This window comes from Chiloscyllium plagiosum, chromosome 6, assembly GCF_004010195.1.
Source record: "Chiloscyllium plagiosum isolate BGI_BamShark_2017 chromosome 6, ASM401019v2, whole genome shotgun sequence".
Lineage (NCBI taxonomy): Eukaryota > Metazoa > Chordata > Chondrichthyes > Orectolobiformes > Hemiscylliidae > Chiloscyllium > Chiloscyllium plagiosum.
Genome location: NC_057715.1, coordinates 30,483,350 through 30,502,504, shown reverse-complemented (window position 1 = coordinate 30,502,504; position 19,155 = coordinate 30,483,350). Strand labels below are relative to the sequence as shown.

The 19,155-nt window shown below is 38.5% G+C and overlaps 1 protein-coding gene across 1 annotated transcript in view; it reads left to right on the top strand.

The window, feature by feature from the left end:
- The window catches only part of rbm26 (RNA binding motif protein 26), a 78,423-nt gene that overhangs the window by 16,694 nt on the left and 42,574 nt on the right, over positions 1 to 19,155 (top strand). The window contains exons 5-10 of the mRNA XM_043692682.1: positions 2,471 to 2,607; positions 2,699 to 2,790; positions 6,373 to 6,563; positions 9,601 to 9,858; positions 10,287 to 10,526; positions 12,047 to 12,187. Of these exons, the coding sequence (XP_043548617.1) occupies positions 2,471 to 2,607; positions 2,699 to 2,790; positions 6,373 to 6,563; positions 9,601 to 9,858; positions 10,287 to 10,526; positions 12,047 to 12,187 (1,059 nt within the window). The remainder of the gene's footprint in view (positions 1 to 2,470; positions 2,608 to 2,698; positions 2,791 to 6,372; positions 6,564 to 9,600; positions 9,859 to 10,286; positions 10,527 to 12,046; positions 12,188 to 19,155) is intronic.

The following is a 19,155-nucleotide window of genomic DNA, read 5'->3' as shown; positions in this document are numbered from 1 at the left end:
TAAACTGGGCTTTACCCATGACATTGGTCAGCAGTTGATAATGCAAGTTTCTGCTGAAGTGCTGATAAGCAAAGGTTTGTGTGCTTTCTTTCTCTTTTAATGCGTAGGGGTTGGTCAATTTTAAAAGATTTTATTAAAAATATCATTGAACAGTAAAGAGGGTAGCATTGAACTTGAGAAGAACGTAGATTAGTGAAGTGGACAGATAAGTGAAATTTAGCATCCCAGAAATAAGTTTGAATCAGAAGCTTAAAAAGGAATGAGAAATTTATAATAATCACCAGATAAAGGATACTGACTAAATTATTAGAACTAAAATATGACGAATACCCTGGCCCTGATGGATTTCACCCTTGGATGTTAAAAGAGGTGGCTACTGAAATAGTAAATACTAGGATTGTAGTGTTTAAAATTCCTGAAATTATGGCAAGGTCCAATCAGACTGGAAAACAGCAAATGTAATTCCTCTTGTCAGGAAAAGGAGACCTGCGAGCACAAAATTTGTCACCGAGAAAATGCTGTAATCAATTATTAAAAAGGTTACAGTAGAGCATTTAGAAACCTTAGAAATAGGCACAATTGGCATGGTATTCTGCAAGGGAAACTATGTTTGTCCATTTTGTGGGAGTTCTAGGAGGAAGTAACAACTACATAGATACAGGAAAACTAGCAGATGTACTGTATATGATTTCCAGAAGACATTTGACAGGTGCCGCATCAAAGTTTATGATCCACATGTTGTTGAGATCATATATTGCCACGGATAGAGGATTGCTTCACTAATATGAAGCAGAGGGTGAATTAACTGTACTGGTTCTGAGGATTCATCAAACCAAAAACGTTAGCTCCATTTTTTTTCCCTACAGATGCTGCGAGACCTGCTGAGTATTTTGAGCAATTTCTGTTTTTATCTTTTTTGGGTTGGCAATATGTGTCAAATGGTGCGCCACAGGAATCATTGCTGGCTGTCAATTATTTACAATTTGTCTCAGTGTTTTGAGTGAAAGGATCAAAGATATGGCTGCTAAATTTGTTAATGATACCAAGATAAGAGGCAAGCATGTTGTGCAGACTCCTCCTGTCCCCTCCACAGGGAATTACGTAGGCATGAGTGAGTGAGCAAAAATGTAGCAGATGGAGCATAGTGGAGAAAATTTGAACTTGTCCACTTTGATAAGAATAGGAAATCATAGAATCACTACAGTGTGGAACCAGAGCGTTTGGCTAATTGAGTCCACCCTGACTCTCCAGACCCAGACTCTATTCCTGTAACCCTGCATTTCCCATGGCCAATCCAACTAATCTGCACATCTTTGGACTATGGGAGGAAACCAGAGCACCCAGTGGAAATCTACGCAAATACAGACAATGTGCAAACTCAAGCAGTCTCCTGAGGGTGGAATTGAACCTGGGTCCCCAACACCTTGAGGCAACAGTGCTAACTACTGGACTACTGAACAAAGTAATGTTTAAATGTAGAGAAGTGAAAGAACTGAGTTTAGGGGATTATGTGTCCTAGAACATGCAAGTTAACTTTCAGGCACAAATGATTATGAAGGCAAATGAAATGTCATTTATTGTAAGTGGAATGGAATATAAAAATAAAGGCCTTGTGCTACAGTGGTATAGTGCTTTGGCAAGGCCATATGTAGATGACTGCACAGTTTTGATATTTGAAAAAGGATGTAAATGTTTTTGAGGCAGTTTGTAGAAGTTTCAATCAACTGATACTTAGGAATGAAGATAATGTTGTGAGGAAAGGTTGACAGGTTCAGCTTGTATCCATTAGAGGTTAGAAGAATGAGAGATAATCATATTAAAACAAGATCTTGAGGGCACTGGATCAGGTGGATTACCTGAGGATATTTCCTCTTAAGTGGGAGAGACTTGAACCAGGTTTTTGTGTGGAATTCTCTTTCTTAGAAGGTAGTGGATGTTAAATCTTTATATTTATTCAAGGCTCGTTTAGATTTTAGTGACAGATTTTAACATTGAGGTGTAGACAGGAAGCAGGTGCTGAAACCACAAGCAGGTCAGATCTTAGTGAATGGTGGAACAGAATTGAATACTCAAATAATCTACTCCTGTTCCTGAATTCTGAGGTGTGCGCGCTTTTGACTGACCCAAGCATTTGAGCTGTGTATCCGTTGATACTGTGTTTTATCCTTTCATGTTTTGGTAGATGAAGCAATTGAAATTGAAGATAGTTCTACTTCGGTTTTGAAATTTTACACTTGGCTATGGATATGAAAACTATAGAAGGCATTCTAACACTTTAAGAATTTGAATAGAACCACTCTGGCTTCATGCATTTTGTCTGTTGTGTGAAAGAATCAATTTAAAAATGAAAAATAAACTGTTACCTTCATCGTTTATTTATCCTGCATTTTAAATTGTGGTAAAATATTGTTAGATATGCAGAATTTTATATCTTTGTAGTGCATTGCAGCATTGCTATTATTCCTTTCAGACACCCATACGTTTGTAGAAAAGCTTTTTGAAGCTATAACTGCAAAGAGTTACCTACCTCAATCTGAGCAATTGCCATCCGTGAATGTAAAATCTGAGCCTGCACAACGGCAAGAAAGAGAAGATAGAAAAGAAGAGGTATGTTTAACAGGATTTTGATCTGTTAAAATTGTCACATAATTTTAAAAAAAATCTATTGCTCAGCTTCAGTGTTGGTTCATTTCAATAGGGAAGCAAAGATGAAGATGATCGGGAAAAAAAATTTACAAGGAGGTTGAATCACAGCCCACTGCAGTCAGGATCACGACACAGAGAAAACCGGTAATTGCTGTTTTCAAGTTTGCAATTTAAAAAAAAGTCCTTGGGAAGCTATTAGCAATTTTTTTTAGTGTTGTCCTTGAAGACTACTTTTGTCAACACTTGGACTCAAAAGATTTATCCATTCAAATTTGATTTCCTCTTTCTGCTCAAGGATTTTAAGTGACAGTATTTATATTTTTACGTTAATCATTTTCCACTTACTCTGAGGGACTTATCCTTTTTAAACATGAAAACTTTTTCACTATATGGTTACTCCTATTTGACCCAAAGCTTAAAGAGATCACTGCAAAGCCTGTTACTCCATTTCAAAATTGATCACTGTATGCATTTGACATAAACTGTTTGATATGAATGAAGTTCAGAAATTTGTTTGAGAAATAGCTAAGGTATGAATCAATTTGTTAAAGGAAGCAATGACATTGCTACAACTTGAAAAATGAAGCATGCCAAGAAATTCAGGCAGAGAAAAAAAATGTGTATTTATCTTTGGTGTCAAGGTCTTAAAAACCCGCCACTTTATAGTGAATTGTTTTTGTGAAGATGATTTATTTGCTGTACACATTAGCTGGTATAATGGATTATATTGAACACCTGCAAGTAGATAGAAATTTTTCTTTCTTTGGCTAAGTGACCAATCTTCCCAATTGAAAGAGTAGTTTTTGAAAATCTTTTTTGTATTAAATATACAAATTGACAAAATGCTGTTTATATAAGAATTTTTATTCAATATTCAAAAGTTAGTTGGAAAATCAATTCAAGACTTGTTTGCTTTCTCAAGAGTAGTGGTGTCCTTCTTGTAATTAGAAGATATGCATAAGGATCTCAGCCATCTCTCTGGATAGCAAGGAGTAGATTTTCAATGATCTATAATTTGAAAGCTGCAAATATGGTCTGCTCTTGTGATATTTTCTAGCTATTTGTAGCTCAGAGAAATGATCCCATTTAATTTTTGTGCTACTGGTGTTTCATGATCTTGCTCAAGTGTGTAGAAGTATAAGAAATGTAAGAAATAGAAGCAAGAGTAGGCCATGCAATCTGTGGATTCCACTCTGTCTTGCAGGTCCACTACATTATGATTTATAACATCCCCATTTTCCAGCATTATCCCTATATTCCATTATGCTTTCAACATGTTGAAATTACCACTCTGTTTGTACTCAACAGCCCTCTTAATCATAAAATCTTAGGATCTCTACAGTGTGGAAAGAGGCCATTTGGCCCGTTGAGTTTGCATCCCACCCTGACCCAGCATCCCCCTCACCCCCACTCTATCCCCGTAACACTGCACTTAACACAGCCACCTAACCTGTATGTATTTGGACTGGAGGAAGAAACCGGAGCACCTGGCAGAAACCCATGCAGACACTGAGAATGTGCAAACTTCACACGGAGAAGCAACCAAGGCCAGAATCAACTCCGGGTCAGCAGTGCTTTCAGGGAATTCCAAGGATTTACCAAACTGTAAAGAAATTTCTCCTGTTTACTAAATCCTTATCCTTATCCTGAGACTCTGCCCCTGGTCCAGACAACCCCTCGGGAGACACGTCCTGCAGCTACCCTGTTGATCGTTATAAGCATTTTATATGTTTGAAAGAGATCACCTCTCATTTTTCTAAACCCTCAAGAATCAAGGTCCAGTCTATTTAATCTTTCCTGATAAGACAATCTCAGTTTTATGAATGAATTTGGTGAAGATTTATTACAATCCTCATTGTAAGTATATTTTCCTAGAAGTGTGGAGACCTGAATTGTGCTAAGTACTGTAGGTGTGATCCACATGGCTCTATTTAATTGCAGTAAGATCTTTTTATTTCTGTACTCAAATCCTGATGTCATTGCTTTCTATGCTTGGATGTTAACTTTCAGTGACTTAAACAAGGGCACCCAAATCCCTCTGAAGTTTAACACTTCTTAGTCTCCTAACATTTACAAAACACTCTATTTCTGTTTTTCCAACCAAACTGAATTAAAACACATTTCTCGCAATTGTATTTCATGTGCCAAATTTTTGTCCACTCATGTAGTCATGCCAAATTCTCTTGAAGCATCTTTGCATCCACATTTCAACTCTATTTATACCTAGCTTTGTGAATTCTGCAAATATAACATTTAGTCCACATACTTCAACTCTGTGGTTCTTCATTGTATTTTGCTGTCATTTTTTTCAAATTTGGTTGCATTTGCCGATATTCAATGTGCAGGCTACATTCGACTATATTTTTTGAATGATGACGACTAGTACTATCTCGACAGCTACTTTTTTCCATGCACTCGGATGTAGGTCATCAGGTCTAGAAGATTGGTCTATTAATCCCTGTTACTTTCTTTGGAACTTTGAAAAATAAGTAACTAATCAAATCTCTGCAAGTAATTGTCTCTGAATTCTTATTACTTTTGAGAGGTTTGTAGTATTTTCATCTGTAAAGATACCATAAAGTATGTTCTCTTTCTTTGCCATTTCCTTATTCCCAAAATATTGTACTCCGGTTTTATTTTTGCTGATCTTTTTCTTTTTATGTGTGTAGTCTAAGTTCATTAATCACAAGTGCAATAATAATCCTTTGTTCAAAAGATAACTTGTTCCTTTGTCTGTACCCAACATCCATGTATGCCATATCAGAACTATGTGCTTATAATGGCAGGGGCTTCAGAAAAGTTATGGCTGAGTTCATTTTCACTTAATTGAAATTTAGGACAATTTTATTTCTCAATTGCTAACTTATTAATCTGCTTTCTTCACCCCTTCCTGTAATGTACTGACTTATTGGAATCATTTCATGGGTCCCAATTGTGTTGCAAACTCCTTGATTCTAGACAGGATGTCTGTCCAAATTTGTTTTTTTGCAAATTAAATGCTTCAAATTGTATGAAGCGCTTAAATTATCTGAACTAATCTTTAAATGTATAAAAAAGTTCTTGTCCAAGCCCAGGAATAGAACAGAAAGTATTGGAAATTCACAGCAATGTGTCTCAACTCCAGATGAGTGTACGTCTCGCTATTGTTAATGTACAAATGAAAGTGTCAAACCTAAACTAGACCTAAAATCCAAGAATAATGGCATCCATGGTACATCCAAAGAAGTGAATCCCAAGTTGGGACAGGGCTCCCTGTCTAATATTCCCAGTGTTATTCCCTTTTCCTCACCCATGCCTGCAAAAACCTAATCACATTTAGTCCAGTTATGGTGTTGCTACCTTAGCTAAACTTCCTGCTGCCTTTGACTCAGCACACATTGTACATTTACCTTAGAACTGAATTGGTCAATCTAACGGAAATTAAAATGTTACCATTCTATGAAATCTTGGATGCTGAAAATCAAGGATGATTAACTGTGAGAACACTCTGTTTTATTGATTAGGTGTATCATATAATAAATTAACCTTGGAACAGCCTATCAGAGCATTGTTCTGAAACCTCCATGAAGTTTCTATTCAGCAGGAAGAATGTCAGTCTAGCTGGATTAGAAAATGCATAATCGGCTAGATTTGAATAGTTGCCTAATGAGTGCATAGTTTTCAGTTGAGGCCAGGGGAGCAGTCAGATTATTATTCAGTAATGTTACAGTTTCTGTTAACTTTTAGAAACCGCGATGACAGAAAAAATGATCGTTCTCGTAAAAGGGAGTACGACCGATATCCATCAAGGAGAGATTCATACAGGGACAGATACAACAGAAGAAGAGGAAGAAGCCGAAGCTACAGTAGAAGTCGGAGTCGCAGTTGGAGTAAGGAAAGAAACAGGGACAGGAGCAGAAGCAGGAGTAGAAGCAGAGGTAGTTATATTCAGCTGTAAATAAGTCTTGAGCTTTGTATTTAAAAATAACTTGGGTCAGTATTTTATGCGAACTTGTGGTCCTGAATGCTGTGATTGATTAAGCTTGTGAACACTTAAAGGAATTCTGTAGGGTAGTCTTTGGCTTTTTAAGTATTCAATTGAAATGAAAACTAAATCTGATGGGATTTGACATATTGAATAGGCATACTGTACTTTTAATTAGATAAGTATATTCTCTTTGGCTACATAGGGTCTCTTTTCAAAGAAAGTGAGAAGCCTCAATGGTCTGTTTGTAACATGAGTTGAACAGCAAGAAGTAGGTTTCCATGCATATGTATACAAAACATTTGCTTTTCTTGAAACTTGCCCATAATTTGTAGCTTTCTTATTGTGAAACTGTTTGCTTTCTTAGCTTGAAGCTTTTATTCAGTAGCTTGGCTGCATTGTGCATTTAGGAAAAGGTAGAATGTAAGATTGTTCTTTCTACCCTTGATAGTGTGTATTCCAGGTCAGTTGATGAGGTGCTTATAGTGGAGAAAATAAGCAAGCAAGCATGTTTCCAGCAAGGTTACTGCAGGCAGGCATTGCTGATAACCTGGAATGTTGAGAGTTCATTTTAGACTGCTATAATGTGCTGTTCTGGAAAAGTTTTAATTCAAATTCATTTAATTACTTACTGTGGCAAGATCCAAAGTTTTAACTTAAACGTATTGCACAAAAGTTTTTGTAGTTTTGAGTACCATTATCACGTCTTTATGATATTTTAATGTATGGTGCAAAATTATTCCACAAGCTGCTGAAATATCTTGGTGATTGTGTAATTTCTTCTCAATGTTTCATTATGTCAATGTGCTTTCAGTTTAGGAGGGACTTGTGGTGCACCATAAACTTGCACTTCAAAAAGTGTTAAAATTAACCAAACTGACATCAAATTTGATTCCACTTGTGCTCACTGACCTGCACTGGCCTCAGTTTCCCAGTTTTCATCCTTCTATTCAGCTCCCTCCATTACCTTTCCCTTTCTTATTCCTAATTGTCTCCAACCCAGCAATCCTCCAAGATCTCTACAATTTACTAATTGTTGTACATCCTTAAATTGCTGCTGCATCTTCGATGACCATGCCTTTCAGCTACCAAGGTCTTTAAGGTCTTCTGTTTCCTCTCGAGAACTCTGTTTAAAGCAAGCGTCTTTACCAAACATTTAGTCATGTGTTCTTATGGTTTGTTGTCAACTTTGTCCAGTAATGCTCTCTTTGGAGGTATCTTGCGAACTTTTTTCTAGTATATTGAAGATGCAATTTTACATACAGAGGGTCCTACTAAACTGTGTTGTGTACAGATTTGTTGACGTCCCACTGAATCTCCCACGGTGTATTTGTACAACATAGAACTGCAGCCGGTGCATTTCTTCCTAACTTAACACATGCTCTCTTTTGCTATCTAAATTATTTTGTTGTACATGAATTGAAAATTACGTATTAAAAAGATGGCCTTTTGAGTTTACGAATTGACGTGAATCAAGAACTAATGTTTTCTGTTGTGACTTTTACTTGATGTGAGTGCCTGATCTGGCAACAAATCTTAAGGTTAAAGGGATGTTGTTCCATGTAGATTCAAAGAATGATAGAGCTCAGACGGAGACCATGTGGTCATAATGCCTGTGTTGACTCTTTAAAAGATCTAATCATAGTCTTAACTCAACAATAAAGAGATGCATGATAGAGCCGAGTTGAAGACCTTTAACCAGCTGAGAGAAACAAATTTTGAGAATTGCTTTCTATGAATTCTTTTACTAAAGAAGCTAGTAAAAAATTGTTTGGTTGAATACTGTTTCATATTACAGTGTTGGACAGAAAAAATTCAGTTCATGTTTCATCTTGCTTTCTGTTCTTTATTTTAATTTATCAACTTGCTTTATTTTGTCTGACTGGCATTCAGTAGTTAATATTCAGCAATTAGTTCTGTAGATAGATTTTTCAAAAGAGGCATGTTGGTGAAGCCTTGCATCTTAGACTCATTAGAGTAAATGCAGGAATGCCAAATTTCAGAAGGTGACAAAAATTTATGCCAGAGGAAACAGTTTTCTGATTGGTTGGCAAGTGAGCTGCATTCATTTGGAGGAATCCATTCTCTGCAAACAAAAGACTATGTTGAAGCCTTGCATGTTCTTTGAATTACTAGGAAGCATCAGAAGTGCAAATTTTATGTATATTTCTCTACGGCAACAACTTATCCATAGAGTTAACTTGCCAATCAACTCCTTTTGTTTTGTGATTGTTTAAAATTTGACATCCTTGCATTTGTCCTGTAGAGTGTAAGGTGAAAAGCTTTGACAAAATTTTTTTTTTAATCAATATGCAAAGTCCTGCTGCCAAGTGACTTGTTACTATCCAACTCTGTTCACATTAGAACTTTTTTATTATTGCGTAATGAGTTTAATGTCTTTGGTGTGAATGGCACCTCACAGAAGTTCATTAAAACTGTCAAATTTATGAAAAATGCTTGCTTTTGTATATGATGTTGGATACGGGCAGCACAGTAACTCAGTAGTTAGTACTGCTGCCTCGCAACACCAGGGACCCAGGCTCAATTCCACCCCTATGCGACTGTCTGTATGGAGTTTGCACATTCTTCTTGTGTTTGCATGGGACACCTCCGGTTTCCTCCCACAGTCCAAAGATGTGCAGGTTAGGTGGATTGGCCATGCTAAATTGCCCATAGTATCCAGGGATGTGTCCGCTCATTGGGTTAGCCATGGGAGGTTTATGTTTGCAGGGATAGCATGGAATGCTCTTTAGACAGTTGGTGCGGGCTTGTTGAGCGGAATCGCCTGTTTCCACACTGTAGGGATTCTATGATTCTATAGTTAGATATTTTTATTTTTGAGAAACATAAATGTAACTATTTTTAGGTTTAAATCTAATATATAAAGTCTCAATTATGAACATTTGTATTACTTTGGCTTTTAGTAATTTGTAAAAAAAAACTATTGTGAAGGAGTTACAACTTTAATATTAAATCCCTTGTTCTTTCAGAGCGTGATTCAGGGAAGTCCAAGTATGACCTTGACCGGACAGAATCATCAGAAAGTGGCTACACTCCCAATACTGTGGCAAACTTAACATCTGGTCATTATCCCGTTCCCACTCTGAGTAGTGCCATTACAGTCATCGCACCAGCTCACCATGGTAACACTACTACAGAGAGTTGGTCAGAGTACCATGAAGACCACATGGATCATAGCTCGTATGGAAGGGGGCCACTTCCAAAGAAACGCTGTCGAGACTATGATGGTAATGTAGAATTGTCGCAGTGTTAGAAAGATTGTCGCTCCACTTAAATACCAAATTTAAATGCTGTACTTGTACTGCTTACTGAATTTGATGTCCGTGAGATTGAAGCAAGAATAAGTTTGTGGAGGAAATGGAAATTATAGCAGCCTTGAAATACAATATATAAAAGTTAATGACGTTATCCAGTGAAATGCTGCAGTTGACATAGCTATCAATTCATTCCCTCCAATTTGCTGTGTTTGCTTAACAAGAATGGCTGGATAAAGGAAATGTTTTGCTCACAACAGGGGCATCCCATTCAGAGGCTGATAATCTATTGTGGTGTTAAAATAAATATGTATTCCAGATTGGTGTGAACATTTGTTTTAATATGTTGCAAATCATTTTGACTATATGTGCTTTATGCTGCCTTACTTTGCCTTTTTCAGAAAAGGGCTTCTGTATGAGAGGTGACATGTGTCCATTTGACCACGGAAGTGATCCAGTAGTGGTAGAGGATGTGAATCTTCCAGGCATGCTGCCTTTCCCCTCACAGTCTTCAGTAGTTGAGGGACCAAATCCTCCTCCCCTGCCTCCACCACCACCCATTCTGGCTCCTCCACCCGTTAATCTAAGGCCTCCAGTCCCTCCACCTGGACCATTACCACCCAATCTGCCTCCTGTTGCAGGTAAGGTATAAGCTTTCTGTTCGTACTTGTGCTTTGAGAAAAAGAAAACTAAGTACAGAACACTTAATCAACATATATTGTATGTTATTAAGCTATTGTCCATCATGTACTAGAGATTATCTTGTGTGCAAGAATAATCATATTGGCATATTTCAGCATGTACCCACCTTTTGAATCATTGAATGAACATCAGAAGATTACAGTTTCACAATTTTCAAACTATTTCCTTTCTATATTCAAATTTACTTGAGTTTCTTTATTCTATCTGTATCATGTTACTTGCAAATATTTTAGACATTAGCATTTCTTTTGAGGGACAATAATCTGATGCAGTTTACACCAAAATCAACCTCAGAATCCTTGAGGGTAGGAGCAGAAAAATAACCTGACAGTTCACATTAATTTCCTGTCCCATGATTACTTTTCTAACTGTACATGTAAATGACAGTTGAGACATTATCAGGCACAGTTTTAAACACTTCTCATTTACTAACCCATTCAACATTTTGTCCACACTTCCAAAAAATAATGGCCACTTGGACACGGTAGAAGGAAATGACAGGCCTTCACCATCATCATGCATTAAAATATTTTTGACTATGGGAAGGGGATTGTTAGAAAACAGAGTACAAAAAATGAATTATTTCACAAGTTGCAATGGGTAAGAGTAGGAGTGTTATCTAGTGAAGAAAACAATTATGCCTCCCACTGAGATCTCAGTCCTTTCATTTCTTTATGAAATGTGATCCTCAGTTGCTTCCATGCTTATAAGGCATGACCATATTCTCGGTAAAGGCATCACTCCTTTGAATGATTTGTGACTTCAGTTTATTTCCCTGTTTCAAAAAAAGGACCCACATTAGGCCAAGAACTATTTGTTTGGTCTTGAAGATACTGAATTTCAACCAAAATTTGTTTTTTCAAGTATTGAACCTGTATAATTGCTTAACAGAGATACTACTGCTTCTGTATTTCAAGCTTGACTCAGTGGTATCCCTATTGTAACTGAGTCTTAATGTTGTAAATTCAAGTCCCACTCTTGAACGAGAGCATAACCTTAACTAAAATACTGTGAGGGAATGCTTTCCTGTTGGTGTCACTACCCATCAAAAGAGATGTTAAACTCGAGGCTTTTTTATTGCTTGCTCAAGCATGGATAAAAGATTTGTGAATTTTTCTGATGTCAAGTGTCATCAGTTACTTATGAATAAATATCGCAAGCAACAAATTATCTCGTTAATTCGATTAAGTAGTTGTTCAAATAGCAATGAGATTATGTTGTATGAAACTTGGTTGCTCTCTTTGCCTTCAACACTGATCACATCACTGGCCATGAAGCATGTGAGCAACAATATAAAATTGTAAGGGTGTTATAAAAATACAGGTTTGTTTTTCTTTTGAAATTTGATGAGAATTGGGTTTGATCTCGTTGTTTTGCAGTGTTTTGTTTTTAAAAACCTGCTTGTTTACAATCTTGAAGAGCAGTTGGCATTTAAAATTTGACACTTTGCTTTCAGTAGGTCCCCCACCACCTTTACCACCACTTCAACCTCCTGGATTGGATGCACCTCCAAGCTCAATTACAAGTTCAGTACCTCCTGTTGTCACATCTGTAATTCATCACCAGCCTCCTGCACCACAGCCTCCACCATATACAGCAGGTAGAGTAATTATCTGTCAAGTTTTTTTTAGGCCAATTAAGACATTCTGTTCCTTTAGTTTATTTTTCAAATTATGCATTTGAGGATGCTGACCTGGATTCAAGTTTGAGGAAGCTTATTTCAATTGCCTTGAGAACTCAAGAATATTTTATGACATGGACTAAAAAATAAGAAACTCCTTAATGTTCAAAGTTTGTGCGAAGATTTGTAGCTCGGGTGCTCGTTGTTGTGGTTCTGTTCGCCGAGCTGGAAGTTTTTGTTGCAAACGTTTCGTCCCCTGGCTAGGCGACATCATCAGTGCTTGGGAGCCTCCTGCGAAGCGCTTCTTTGATATTTCTTCCGGTGTTTATAGCGGTGTTCAGACCACTATAAACACCGGAGGAAACATTAAAGAAGCACTTCGCAGGAGGCTCCCAAGCACTGATGATGTCGCCTAGCCAGGGGACGAAACGTTTGCAACAAAAACTTCCAGCTCGGCGAACAGAACCACAACAACTCCTTAATGTCCTAGTCATGGAGGTGGACTAGTGACTAGCCAAAGGTACAGCAATCTAAATGTAGGAGAGTACCTATTGGTGATTGGCCAGTGGTCATAATTGGACCTCAGAAAATGCACCAGAAATTTGTGGGCATGAAGAGATATGTCGGCATATGCACTTGTAGTGGGTGATGTACAATAATAGTTATGAGTAGAATGTGGAATTCTTATCAGATCACTCGATGCTCTCCAAATAGGAAGGTAATCAAGTTTGGGAAAATTACGCCATTGTTTGTTACCATCCAAATCCAATATGTGACATTTAGAATCGGGGATGGTTGAATATACTTTGTAAATGGCTCACTGCTGTGGCATAGGATGCAATTTTTTATTCTGTCTATGCAAGATTTAAAAAAAATGGAAGAAGGATTATTACAATTACGCTGTTATTAGAATTCATTCTGCAAAATTGAATATTTTGCTTCTTGTTAGATTTATCACTATCACAGCCTGTCAGATGACTTTGTTTTCTTGTATTTGGAAATTTGCATTATCTCAATGCTGTAATGATGGCTAAGATGATTAATGTCTTGTGATGTTTATTTGAACTGACTTGTGTTATACATAGATGTCATGCTTAAAACTTAGTCAATTGCATGTTGACTATAAGCTTGACTTTTCAAGGCATATTAAGTTGAAATAAGATCTAACTGAAGGAGGCCAGTAATGCCAGAATTTTGTGACATTAGATCCTGAGAGTGCAACATTATTGTCCAATGTCAAAAATGAAAAATGAAGAAAGATATTAGAATATCTAAGGTGGCAAATCATTGGTGTATCAGTGTGTGCAAAAAAAGTGCTGTATGTTTATTTATTTGGAAGCATTGATTGATAAATCATGCAGAAAAGCAGTGGCTAATGCTCTCCTTGCCTACAGGTTGCCAAAAGACTGTCTGGCCTTTATTCTGTTTAGTAGTACCTGTGGAAGAATTTGTACTTTTCCTAAAAATACACTTCTTCAAGAAAACATGAACGCCAACTTTAAATTGTTTTGATATTTTACACCTACCTTACTAAAGTGTGTACTCATTACATAAACATAAGCACGCACACACACTATTAATACCATGTTTTTGCTTTGTGTCATCACATAATGTTAGAATACAGTCATTCAGCTGAGTCTCATTCAGGTGTATGCTGTTAGAGAGACCTACAACATAAGTTTGGGTCTGACTTGAAGGTGTGCTGAATCATTGACACATATCTGCTATCAACAATTAGGATAATTTATAATGAGATTACTTTTGTGTCAAGTGTTCTTGCTAATTGTAACAGATTACCTTTCCCTTGTGAGCATCATATTCTGGTTTCTAGCTTGGTGTTTTGCCTCGTATCCGTACTTCTGTAATTTATAAGATTTATTTCACTATCATTTCAAATGTATCTTCTTCAGAGTCTATTTCTGTATGTCTCAACCTCAGCAGTTGTACAATTTATCTGCCCTAGCCTAATTTGGAACTTTTTCCTGTCCACTTATCGTTCTTTCTCACTTGTGCCTACAATTTTTGATTATCTCTCCTAACATGCACACAGCTCAACACCCATTTCTTGTCTTAATTTATTCTTACATTTTTGTAAAGCACATTACATAAACGAGTTTTGAGAAGATTTGTAGCTCCGGTTGAGTTTTTGGATATAGGTTTGCTCGCTGAGTTGCAAGGTTCATATCCAGATGTTTCGTTACCATACTAGGTAACATCTTCAGTGGGCCTCAGGCGAAGCAATGCTGAAAATTTCTGCTTTCTATTTATATGTTTGGGTTTCTTTGGATTGGTGATGTCATTTCCTGTGGTGAAAGAAGATAGAAGAGGATGAAATGATGGTCTCCTTTGATGTAACAGCCCTGTTTACTTCAATCAACATTAACCCGGCCAAGGAAACACTGACTACACTATTAGAACACCCAAAGACACATACACTAAACACCACTAACTTCATCAACAAGGAGAATATCAAGCTAGTGGGCCTATGCCTTACCACTCACTTTACCTTCAACAACAAAACCTACAGACAAACCAATGGAACACCCATGGAATTTCTGATATCAGGGTTCTTAGCAGATGCAATAATGCAGAGATTTGAGCAAACAGCTCTGCCAACCACCTAATGCAAACTCTGGGTCCGCTACATGGATGACACCTTTGTCATCACTAAACCTTCAAGACCATCAATAATATCCTTACTGGCATAAAACTCACGAAAGAGGAGGAAAACAATAACAAACTGCCATTCCTAGATGTCACAGTAGAGCGAACAGCTAATGGGGAACTTCACACCAGCGTCAACAGAAAAATATCATACAGACCAAATATTGAACTACAGAAGCAATCATCCCAATACCCACAAACAAAGCTGCATCAGAACATTATTTCAATGAGCCAACACCCATTGCAGCTCAGAGGAACTACACAGAGCAAAGGAAAATCACCTATACCGTGTATTCAAAAAGAATGGGTACCCAATGAGCGCAGTCTGCCGATTTCTCAGCAAGAAACCCAAACAAACAGACAAAACACGTCCAGAAACCCTAGTCACTCTCATCTACATCAGAGACATCTCTGAAATGACTACTCAGACCCCTTGGCATCATGGTAGCCCACAAACCCATCAACACATTAAAACAGCACCTAATGAACTTGAAAGACCCTATACAGACAATGAGCAAAACTAACGTCATTTACAAAATACCATGGAAGGGCTGTAACAAACACTACATTGGGCAAACAGGCAGAAAACTAGCCACCAGGATACATGAACACCAACTAGCAACAAAAAGACATGACCCTCTCGCACTAGTATCCTCACATATAGTTGAGGAAGGACATCACTTCGACTGGGCCAACACATCTATCCTAGGACAAGCCAAACAAAGTCATGCACGAGAATTCCTAGAAGCATGGCATTCCAACCAGAACTCTCTCAACAACCACATCGAGTTAGACCCCATCTACCACCCCCTGAGAAAAGGAACCGGGAGTGACTTCACCGCAGGAAATGGCATCACCGCAGGAAATGGCATCACCACAGGAAACGACATCACTGACCCAAAGAAACCCAAACATATAAATACAAAGCAGAAATTTTCAGCATTGCTTCGCCTGAGGCCCACTGAAAAAAGTCAAAACAACAGCAGTTTTAAAAGGGAGAAGAACAAACAGACAAAGGAAGCACATGGTGAGGTCATTGCAGGAGAGAGAGAGAGAACCTGTACAGTTACTGCCTTTGCTGTTTGAATTCATTTATCGTTGGACATCGGAGTGCATCTGGGAAAATTAACAAACAGTGAAATTCACAACTGATCTTGGAGCATCTGTTGGGCGAAGTTCACAGTACAGAATCAGATAAGTTAATGGTTTTTAAGTGTGGCCTACAGAGAATCTGCAGTAGTGAGTAGAGTGGATTCTTTCTTGATTATAAGTTTTTCGAGATATACTTGACTAAACTTAAAATATAAGTCATAACTATTAATTTAACCTGGGGCAGTGTTTTGGAGAGGAACAAGATGGTGTTATTTTCTGGGTCTTTGGATTGTTGAGGAGCAAAAATGGCCTTTAATAGAGAGATATCTACTTTTTGTCAGGTGTGAGAGTTTAAACAGAGTTTGAGGGTTACTGCGGATTATATCTACCATAAATGCTGTAGCTGCAAATATTATCAGATCAGTTGGAGACAGTTAGAAGCAATGAGGAATTTGCAACAACAACAGTATGTGACGGATGGCAGTTATAGGAAGGGGGGAAAGTCTCAGATGCAGTCATATAGATGGGTTAACTCCAGGAAAGGTAAGAGAGGGAGGCAGATAGTGCAGAAGTCTTTTGTTGCTATATCCATTTCAAAGGTATGCTGTTTTGGAAAATGTAGGGGGTGATGGATTCTCAGGGGAACGTAGCACGAACAGCCAAGTTTCTGGTATTGAGACTGGGGGTCAATACAACGAGGGGTACGTCTGGTTCCAAGAGATCAGTTGTGTTAGGGGATTCTGTATTCCGAGGTACAGATAGCCGTTTCTGTGGCCAGCAGTGAAAAAGCAGAATGGCGAGTTGCTTCCCTGGTGCCAGGATCAAGGATGCCTCAGATAGGGTGCAGAATGTTCTCACGGGGGAGAGGGGCCAACAAGAGGTCATTGTCCACATTGGAACCAACGACATAGGAAGGGAAAATGATGAGATTCTGAAGGGAGATGACAGGGAGTTAGGCAGAAACTTAAAAAGGAGGTCCTCGAGAGGAGTAATATCTGGATTACTCCCAGTGCTACGAGCTAGTGAGGGCAGGAATAGGATAAAGCAAATGAATACATGGCTGAGGAGCTAGTGTATGCAGAAGAAATCACATTTTTGGATCTTTAAAATCTCTTTTGGGGTAGAAGTGATCTGTACAAGAAGGACAGGTTGCACCTAGATTGGAAGGGGACTGTATACTGGCAGGGAAATTTGCTAGAGCTGCTCTGGAGGGGGGGGGGGGGGGGGGGGGGGGAGATGGGGGTGGGACACAGGGAGATAGTGAAGAAAGAGATCAATCCAAGACTAGTACAGTTGAGAACAGAAGCGAGTCAAAGAGTCAGGGCAAGCAGGGACAAGATAGGACTAACAAATGAAACTGCATTTATTTCTAATTATTTAAACTGAGAAATAAGAAAGGGATGATAACCTTATTGGGATTGTATTATAGACCCCCCTAATAGTCAGAGGGAAATTGAGAAACTAACTTGTAAGGGGATCTCAGCTATCTGTAAGAATAATAGGGTGGTTATGGAAGGGGATTTTAACTTTCCAAACATAGACTGGGACTGCCATAGTGTTAAGGGTTTAGATGGAGAGGAATTTAAGTGTGTACAAGACAATCTTCTGATTCAGTGTGTGGATGTACCTACTAGAGCAGGTGCAAAACCTGACCTGCCCTTGGGAAATAAGGCAGGGTAGGTGACTGAGGTGTCAGTGGGAGAGCACTTTGGGGCCAACGACCATAATTCTATTAGATTTAAAATAATGATGGAAAAGGATAGACCAGATCTAAAAGTTGAAGTTCTAAATTGGAGAAAAGCCAATTTTGACGGGATTAGGCAAGAACTTTCGAAAGTTGATTTGGGGCAGATGTTCACAGGTAAAGGGACGGCTGGAAGCCTTCAGAAATTAGGTAACAAGAATCCAGAGAAAGTATATTCCTGTTAGGGTGAAAGGAAAGGCTGGCATGTATAGGAAATGCTGGATGACTAAAGACAATGAGGGTTTAGTTAAGAAAAAGAAGGAAGCATATGTCAGGTGTAGACAGGAAATTGAGGGTTTGGTTAAGATAAAGAAAGAAGCATATGTAAGGTATAGACAGGGTAGATCGAGTGAATCCTTAGAGTGTAAAGGAAGTAGGAGTACACGAATGAGGCAAATCGTGAGGGCAAAAAGGGGACATGAGATAGCTTTGGCAAATAGAATTAAGGAGAATCCAAAGGGTTTTACAAATATTTTAAGGACAAAAGGGTAACTAAGGAGAGAATAGGACACCTCAAAGATCAGCAAGGCTGTGTGGAGCCGCAGAAAATGAGGGAGATACTAAATGAGTATTTTGCATCAATTTTAATGTGGAAAAGGATATGGCAGATATAGACTGTTGGGAAATAGATGATGATATCTTGCAAAATGTCCAATATTACAGAGGAGGAAGTGCTGGATGTCTTGAAACGGGTAAAGGTGGATAAATCTCCAGGACCTGATCAGGTGTACCCTCGAATTCTGTGGGAAGCTGGAGAACTGATTGCTGGGCCTTTTGCCTCTTGCTGAGATATTTGTGTCATCGATAGTCACAGGTGAGGTGCCAGAAGACGAGAGGCTGGCAAGCGTGGTGCCACTGTTTAAGAAGGGTGATAAGGAGATGCCAGGGAACTATGGACCAGTGAGCCTGACGCAGTGGTGGGCAAGTTGTTGGAGGGAATCCTGAGGGACAGAATGTACATTTATTTGGAAAGGCAAGGACTGATTAGGGATAGTCAACTTGACTTTGCCCTCATCAATTCCTTTGTTACTTCCCACGCACAGAGTGCAGGATGTGATCTATGTGGACTTCAGTAAAGTGTTCGACATGGTTCCCCATGGGAAACTGGTTAGCACGGTTAGATCTCATGGAATACAGGGAGAACTAGCCATTTGGATACAGAATTGGCTCAAAGGTAGAAGACAGAGGGTGGTCGTGAAGGGTTATTTTTCAAACTGGAGGCCTGTGACCAGTGGAGTGCCACAATGATCGGTGCTGGGTCCTCTACTTTTTGTCATTTACACAAATGATTTGGATGCGAGCATGAGAGGTACAGTTAGTAAGTTTGCAGATGACACCAAAATTGGAGGTGTAGTGGACAGCGAAGAGGGTTACCTCAGATTACAACAGGATCTGGACCAGATGGGCCAATGGGCTGAGAAGTGGCAGATGGAGTTTAATTCAGATA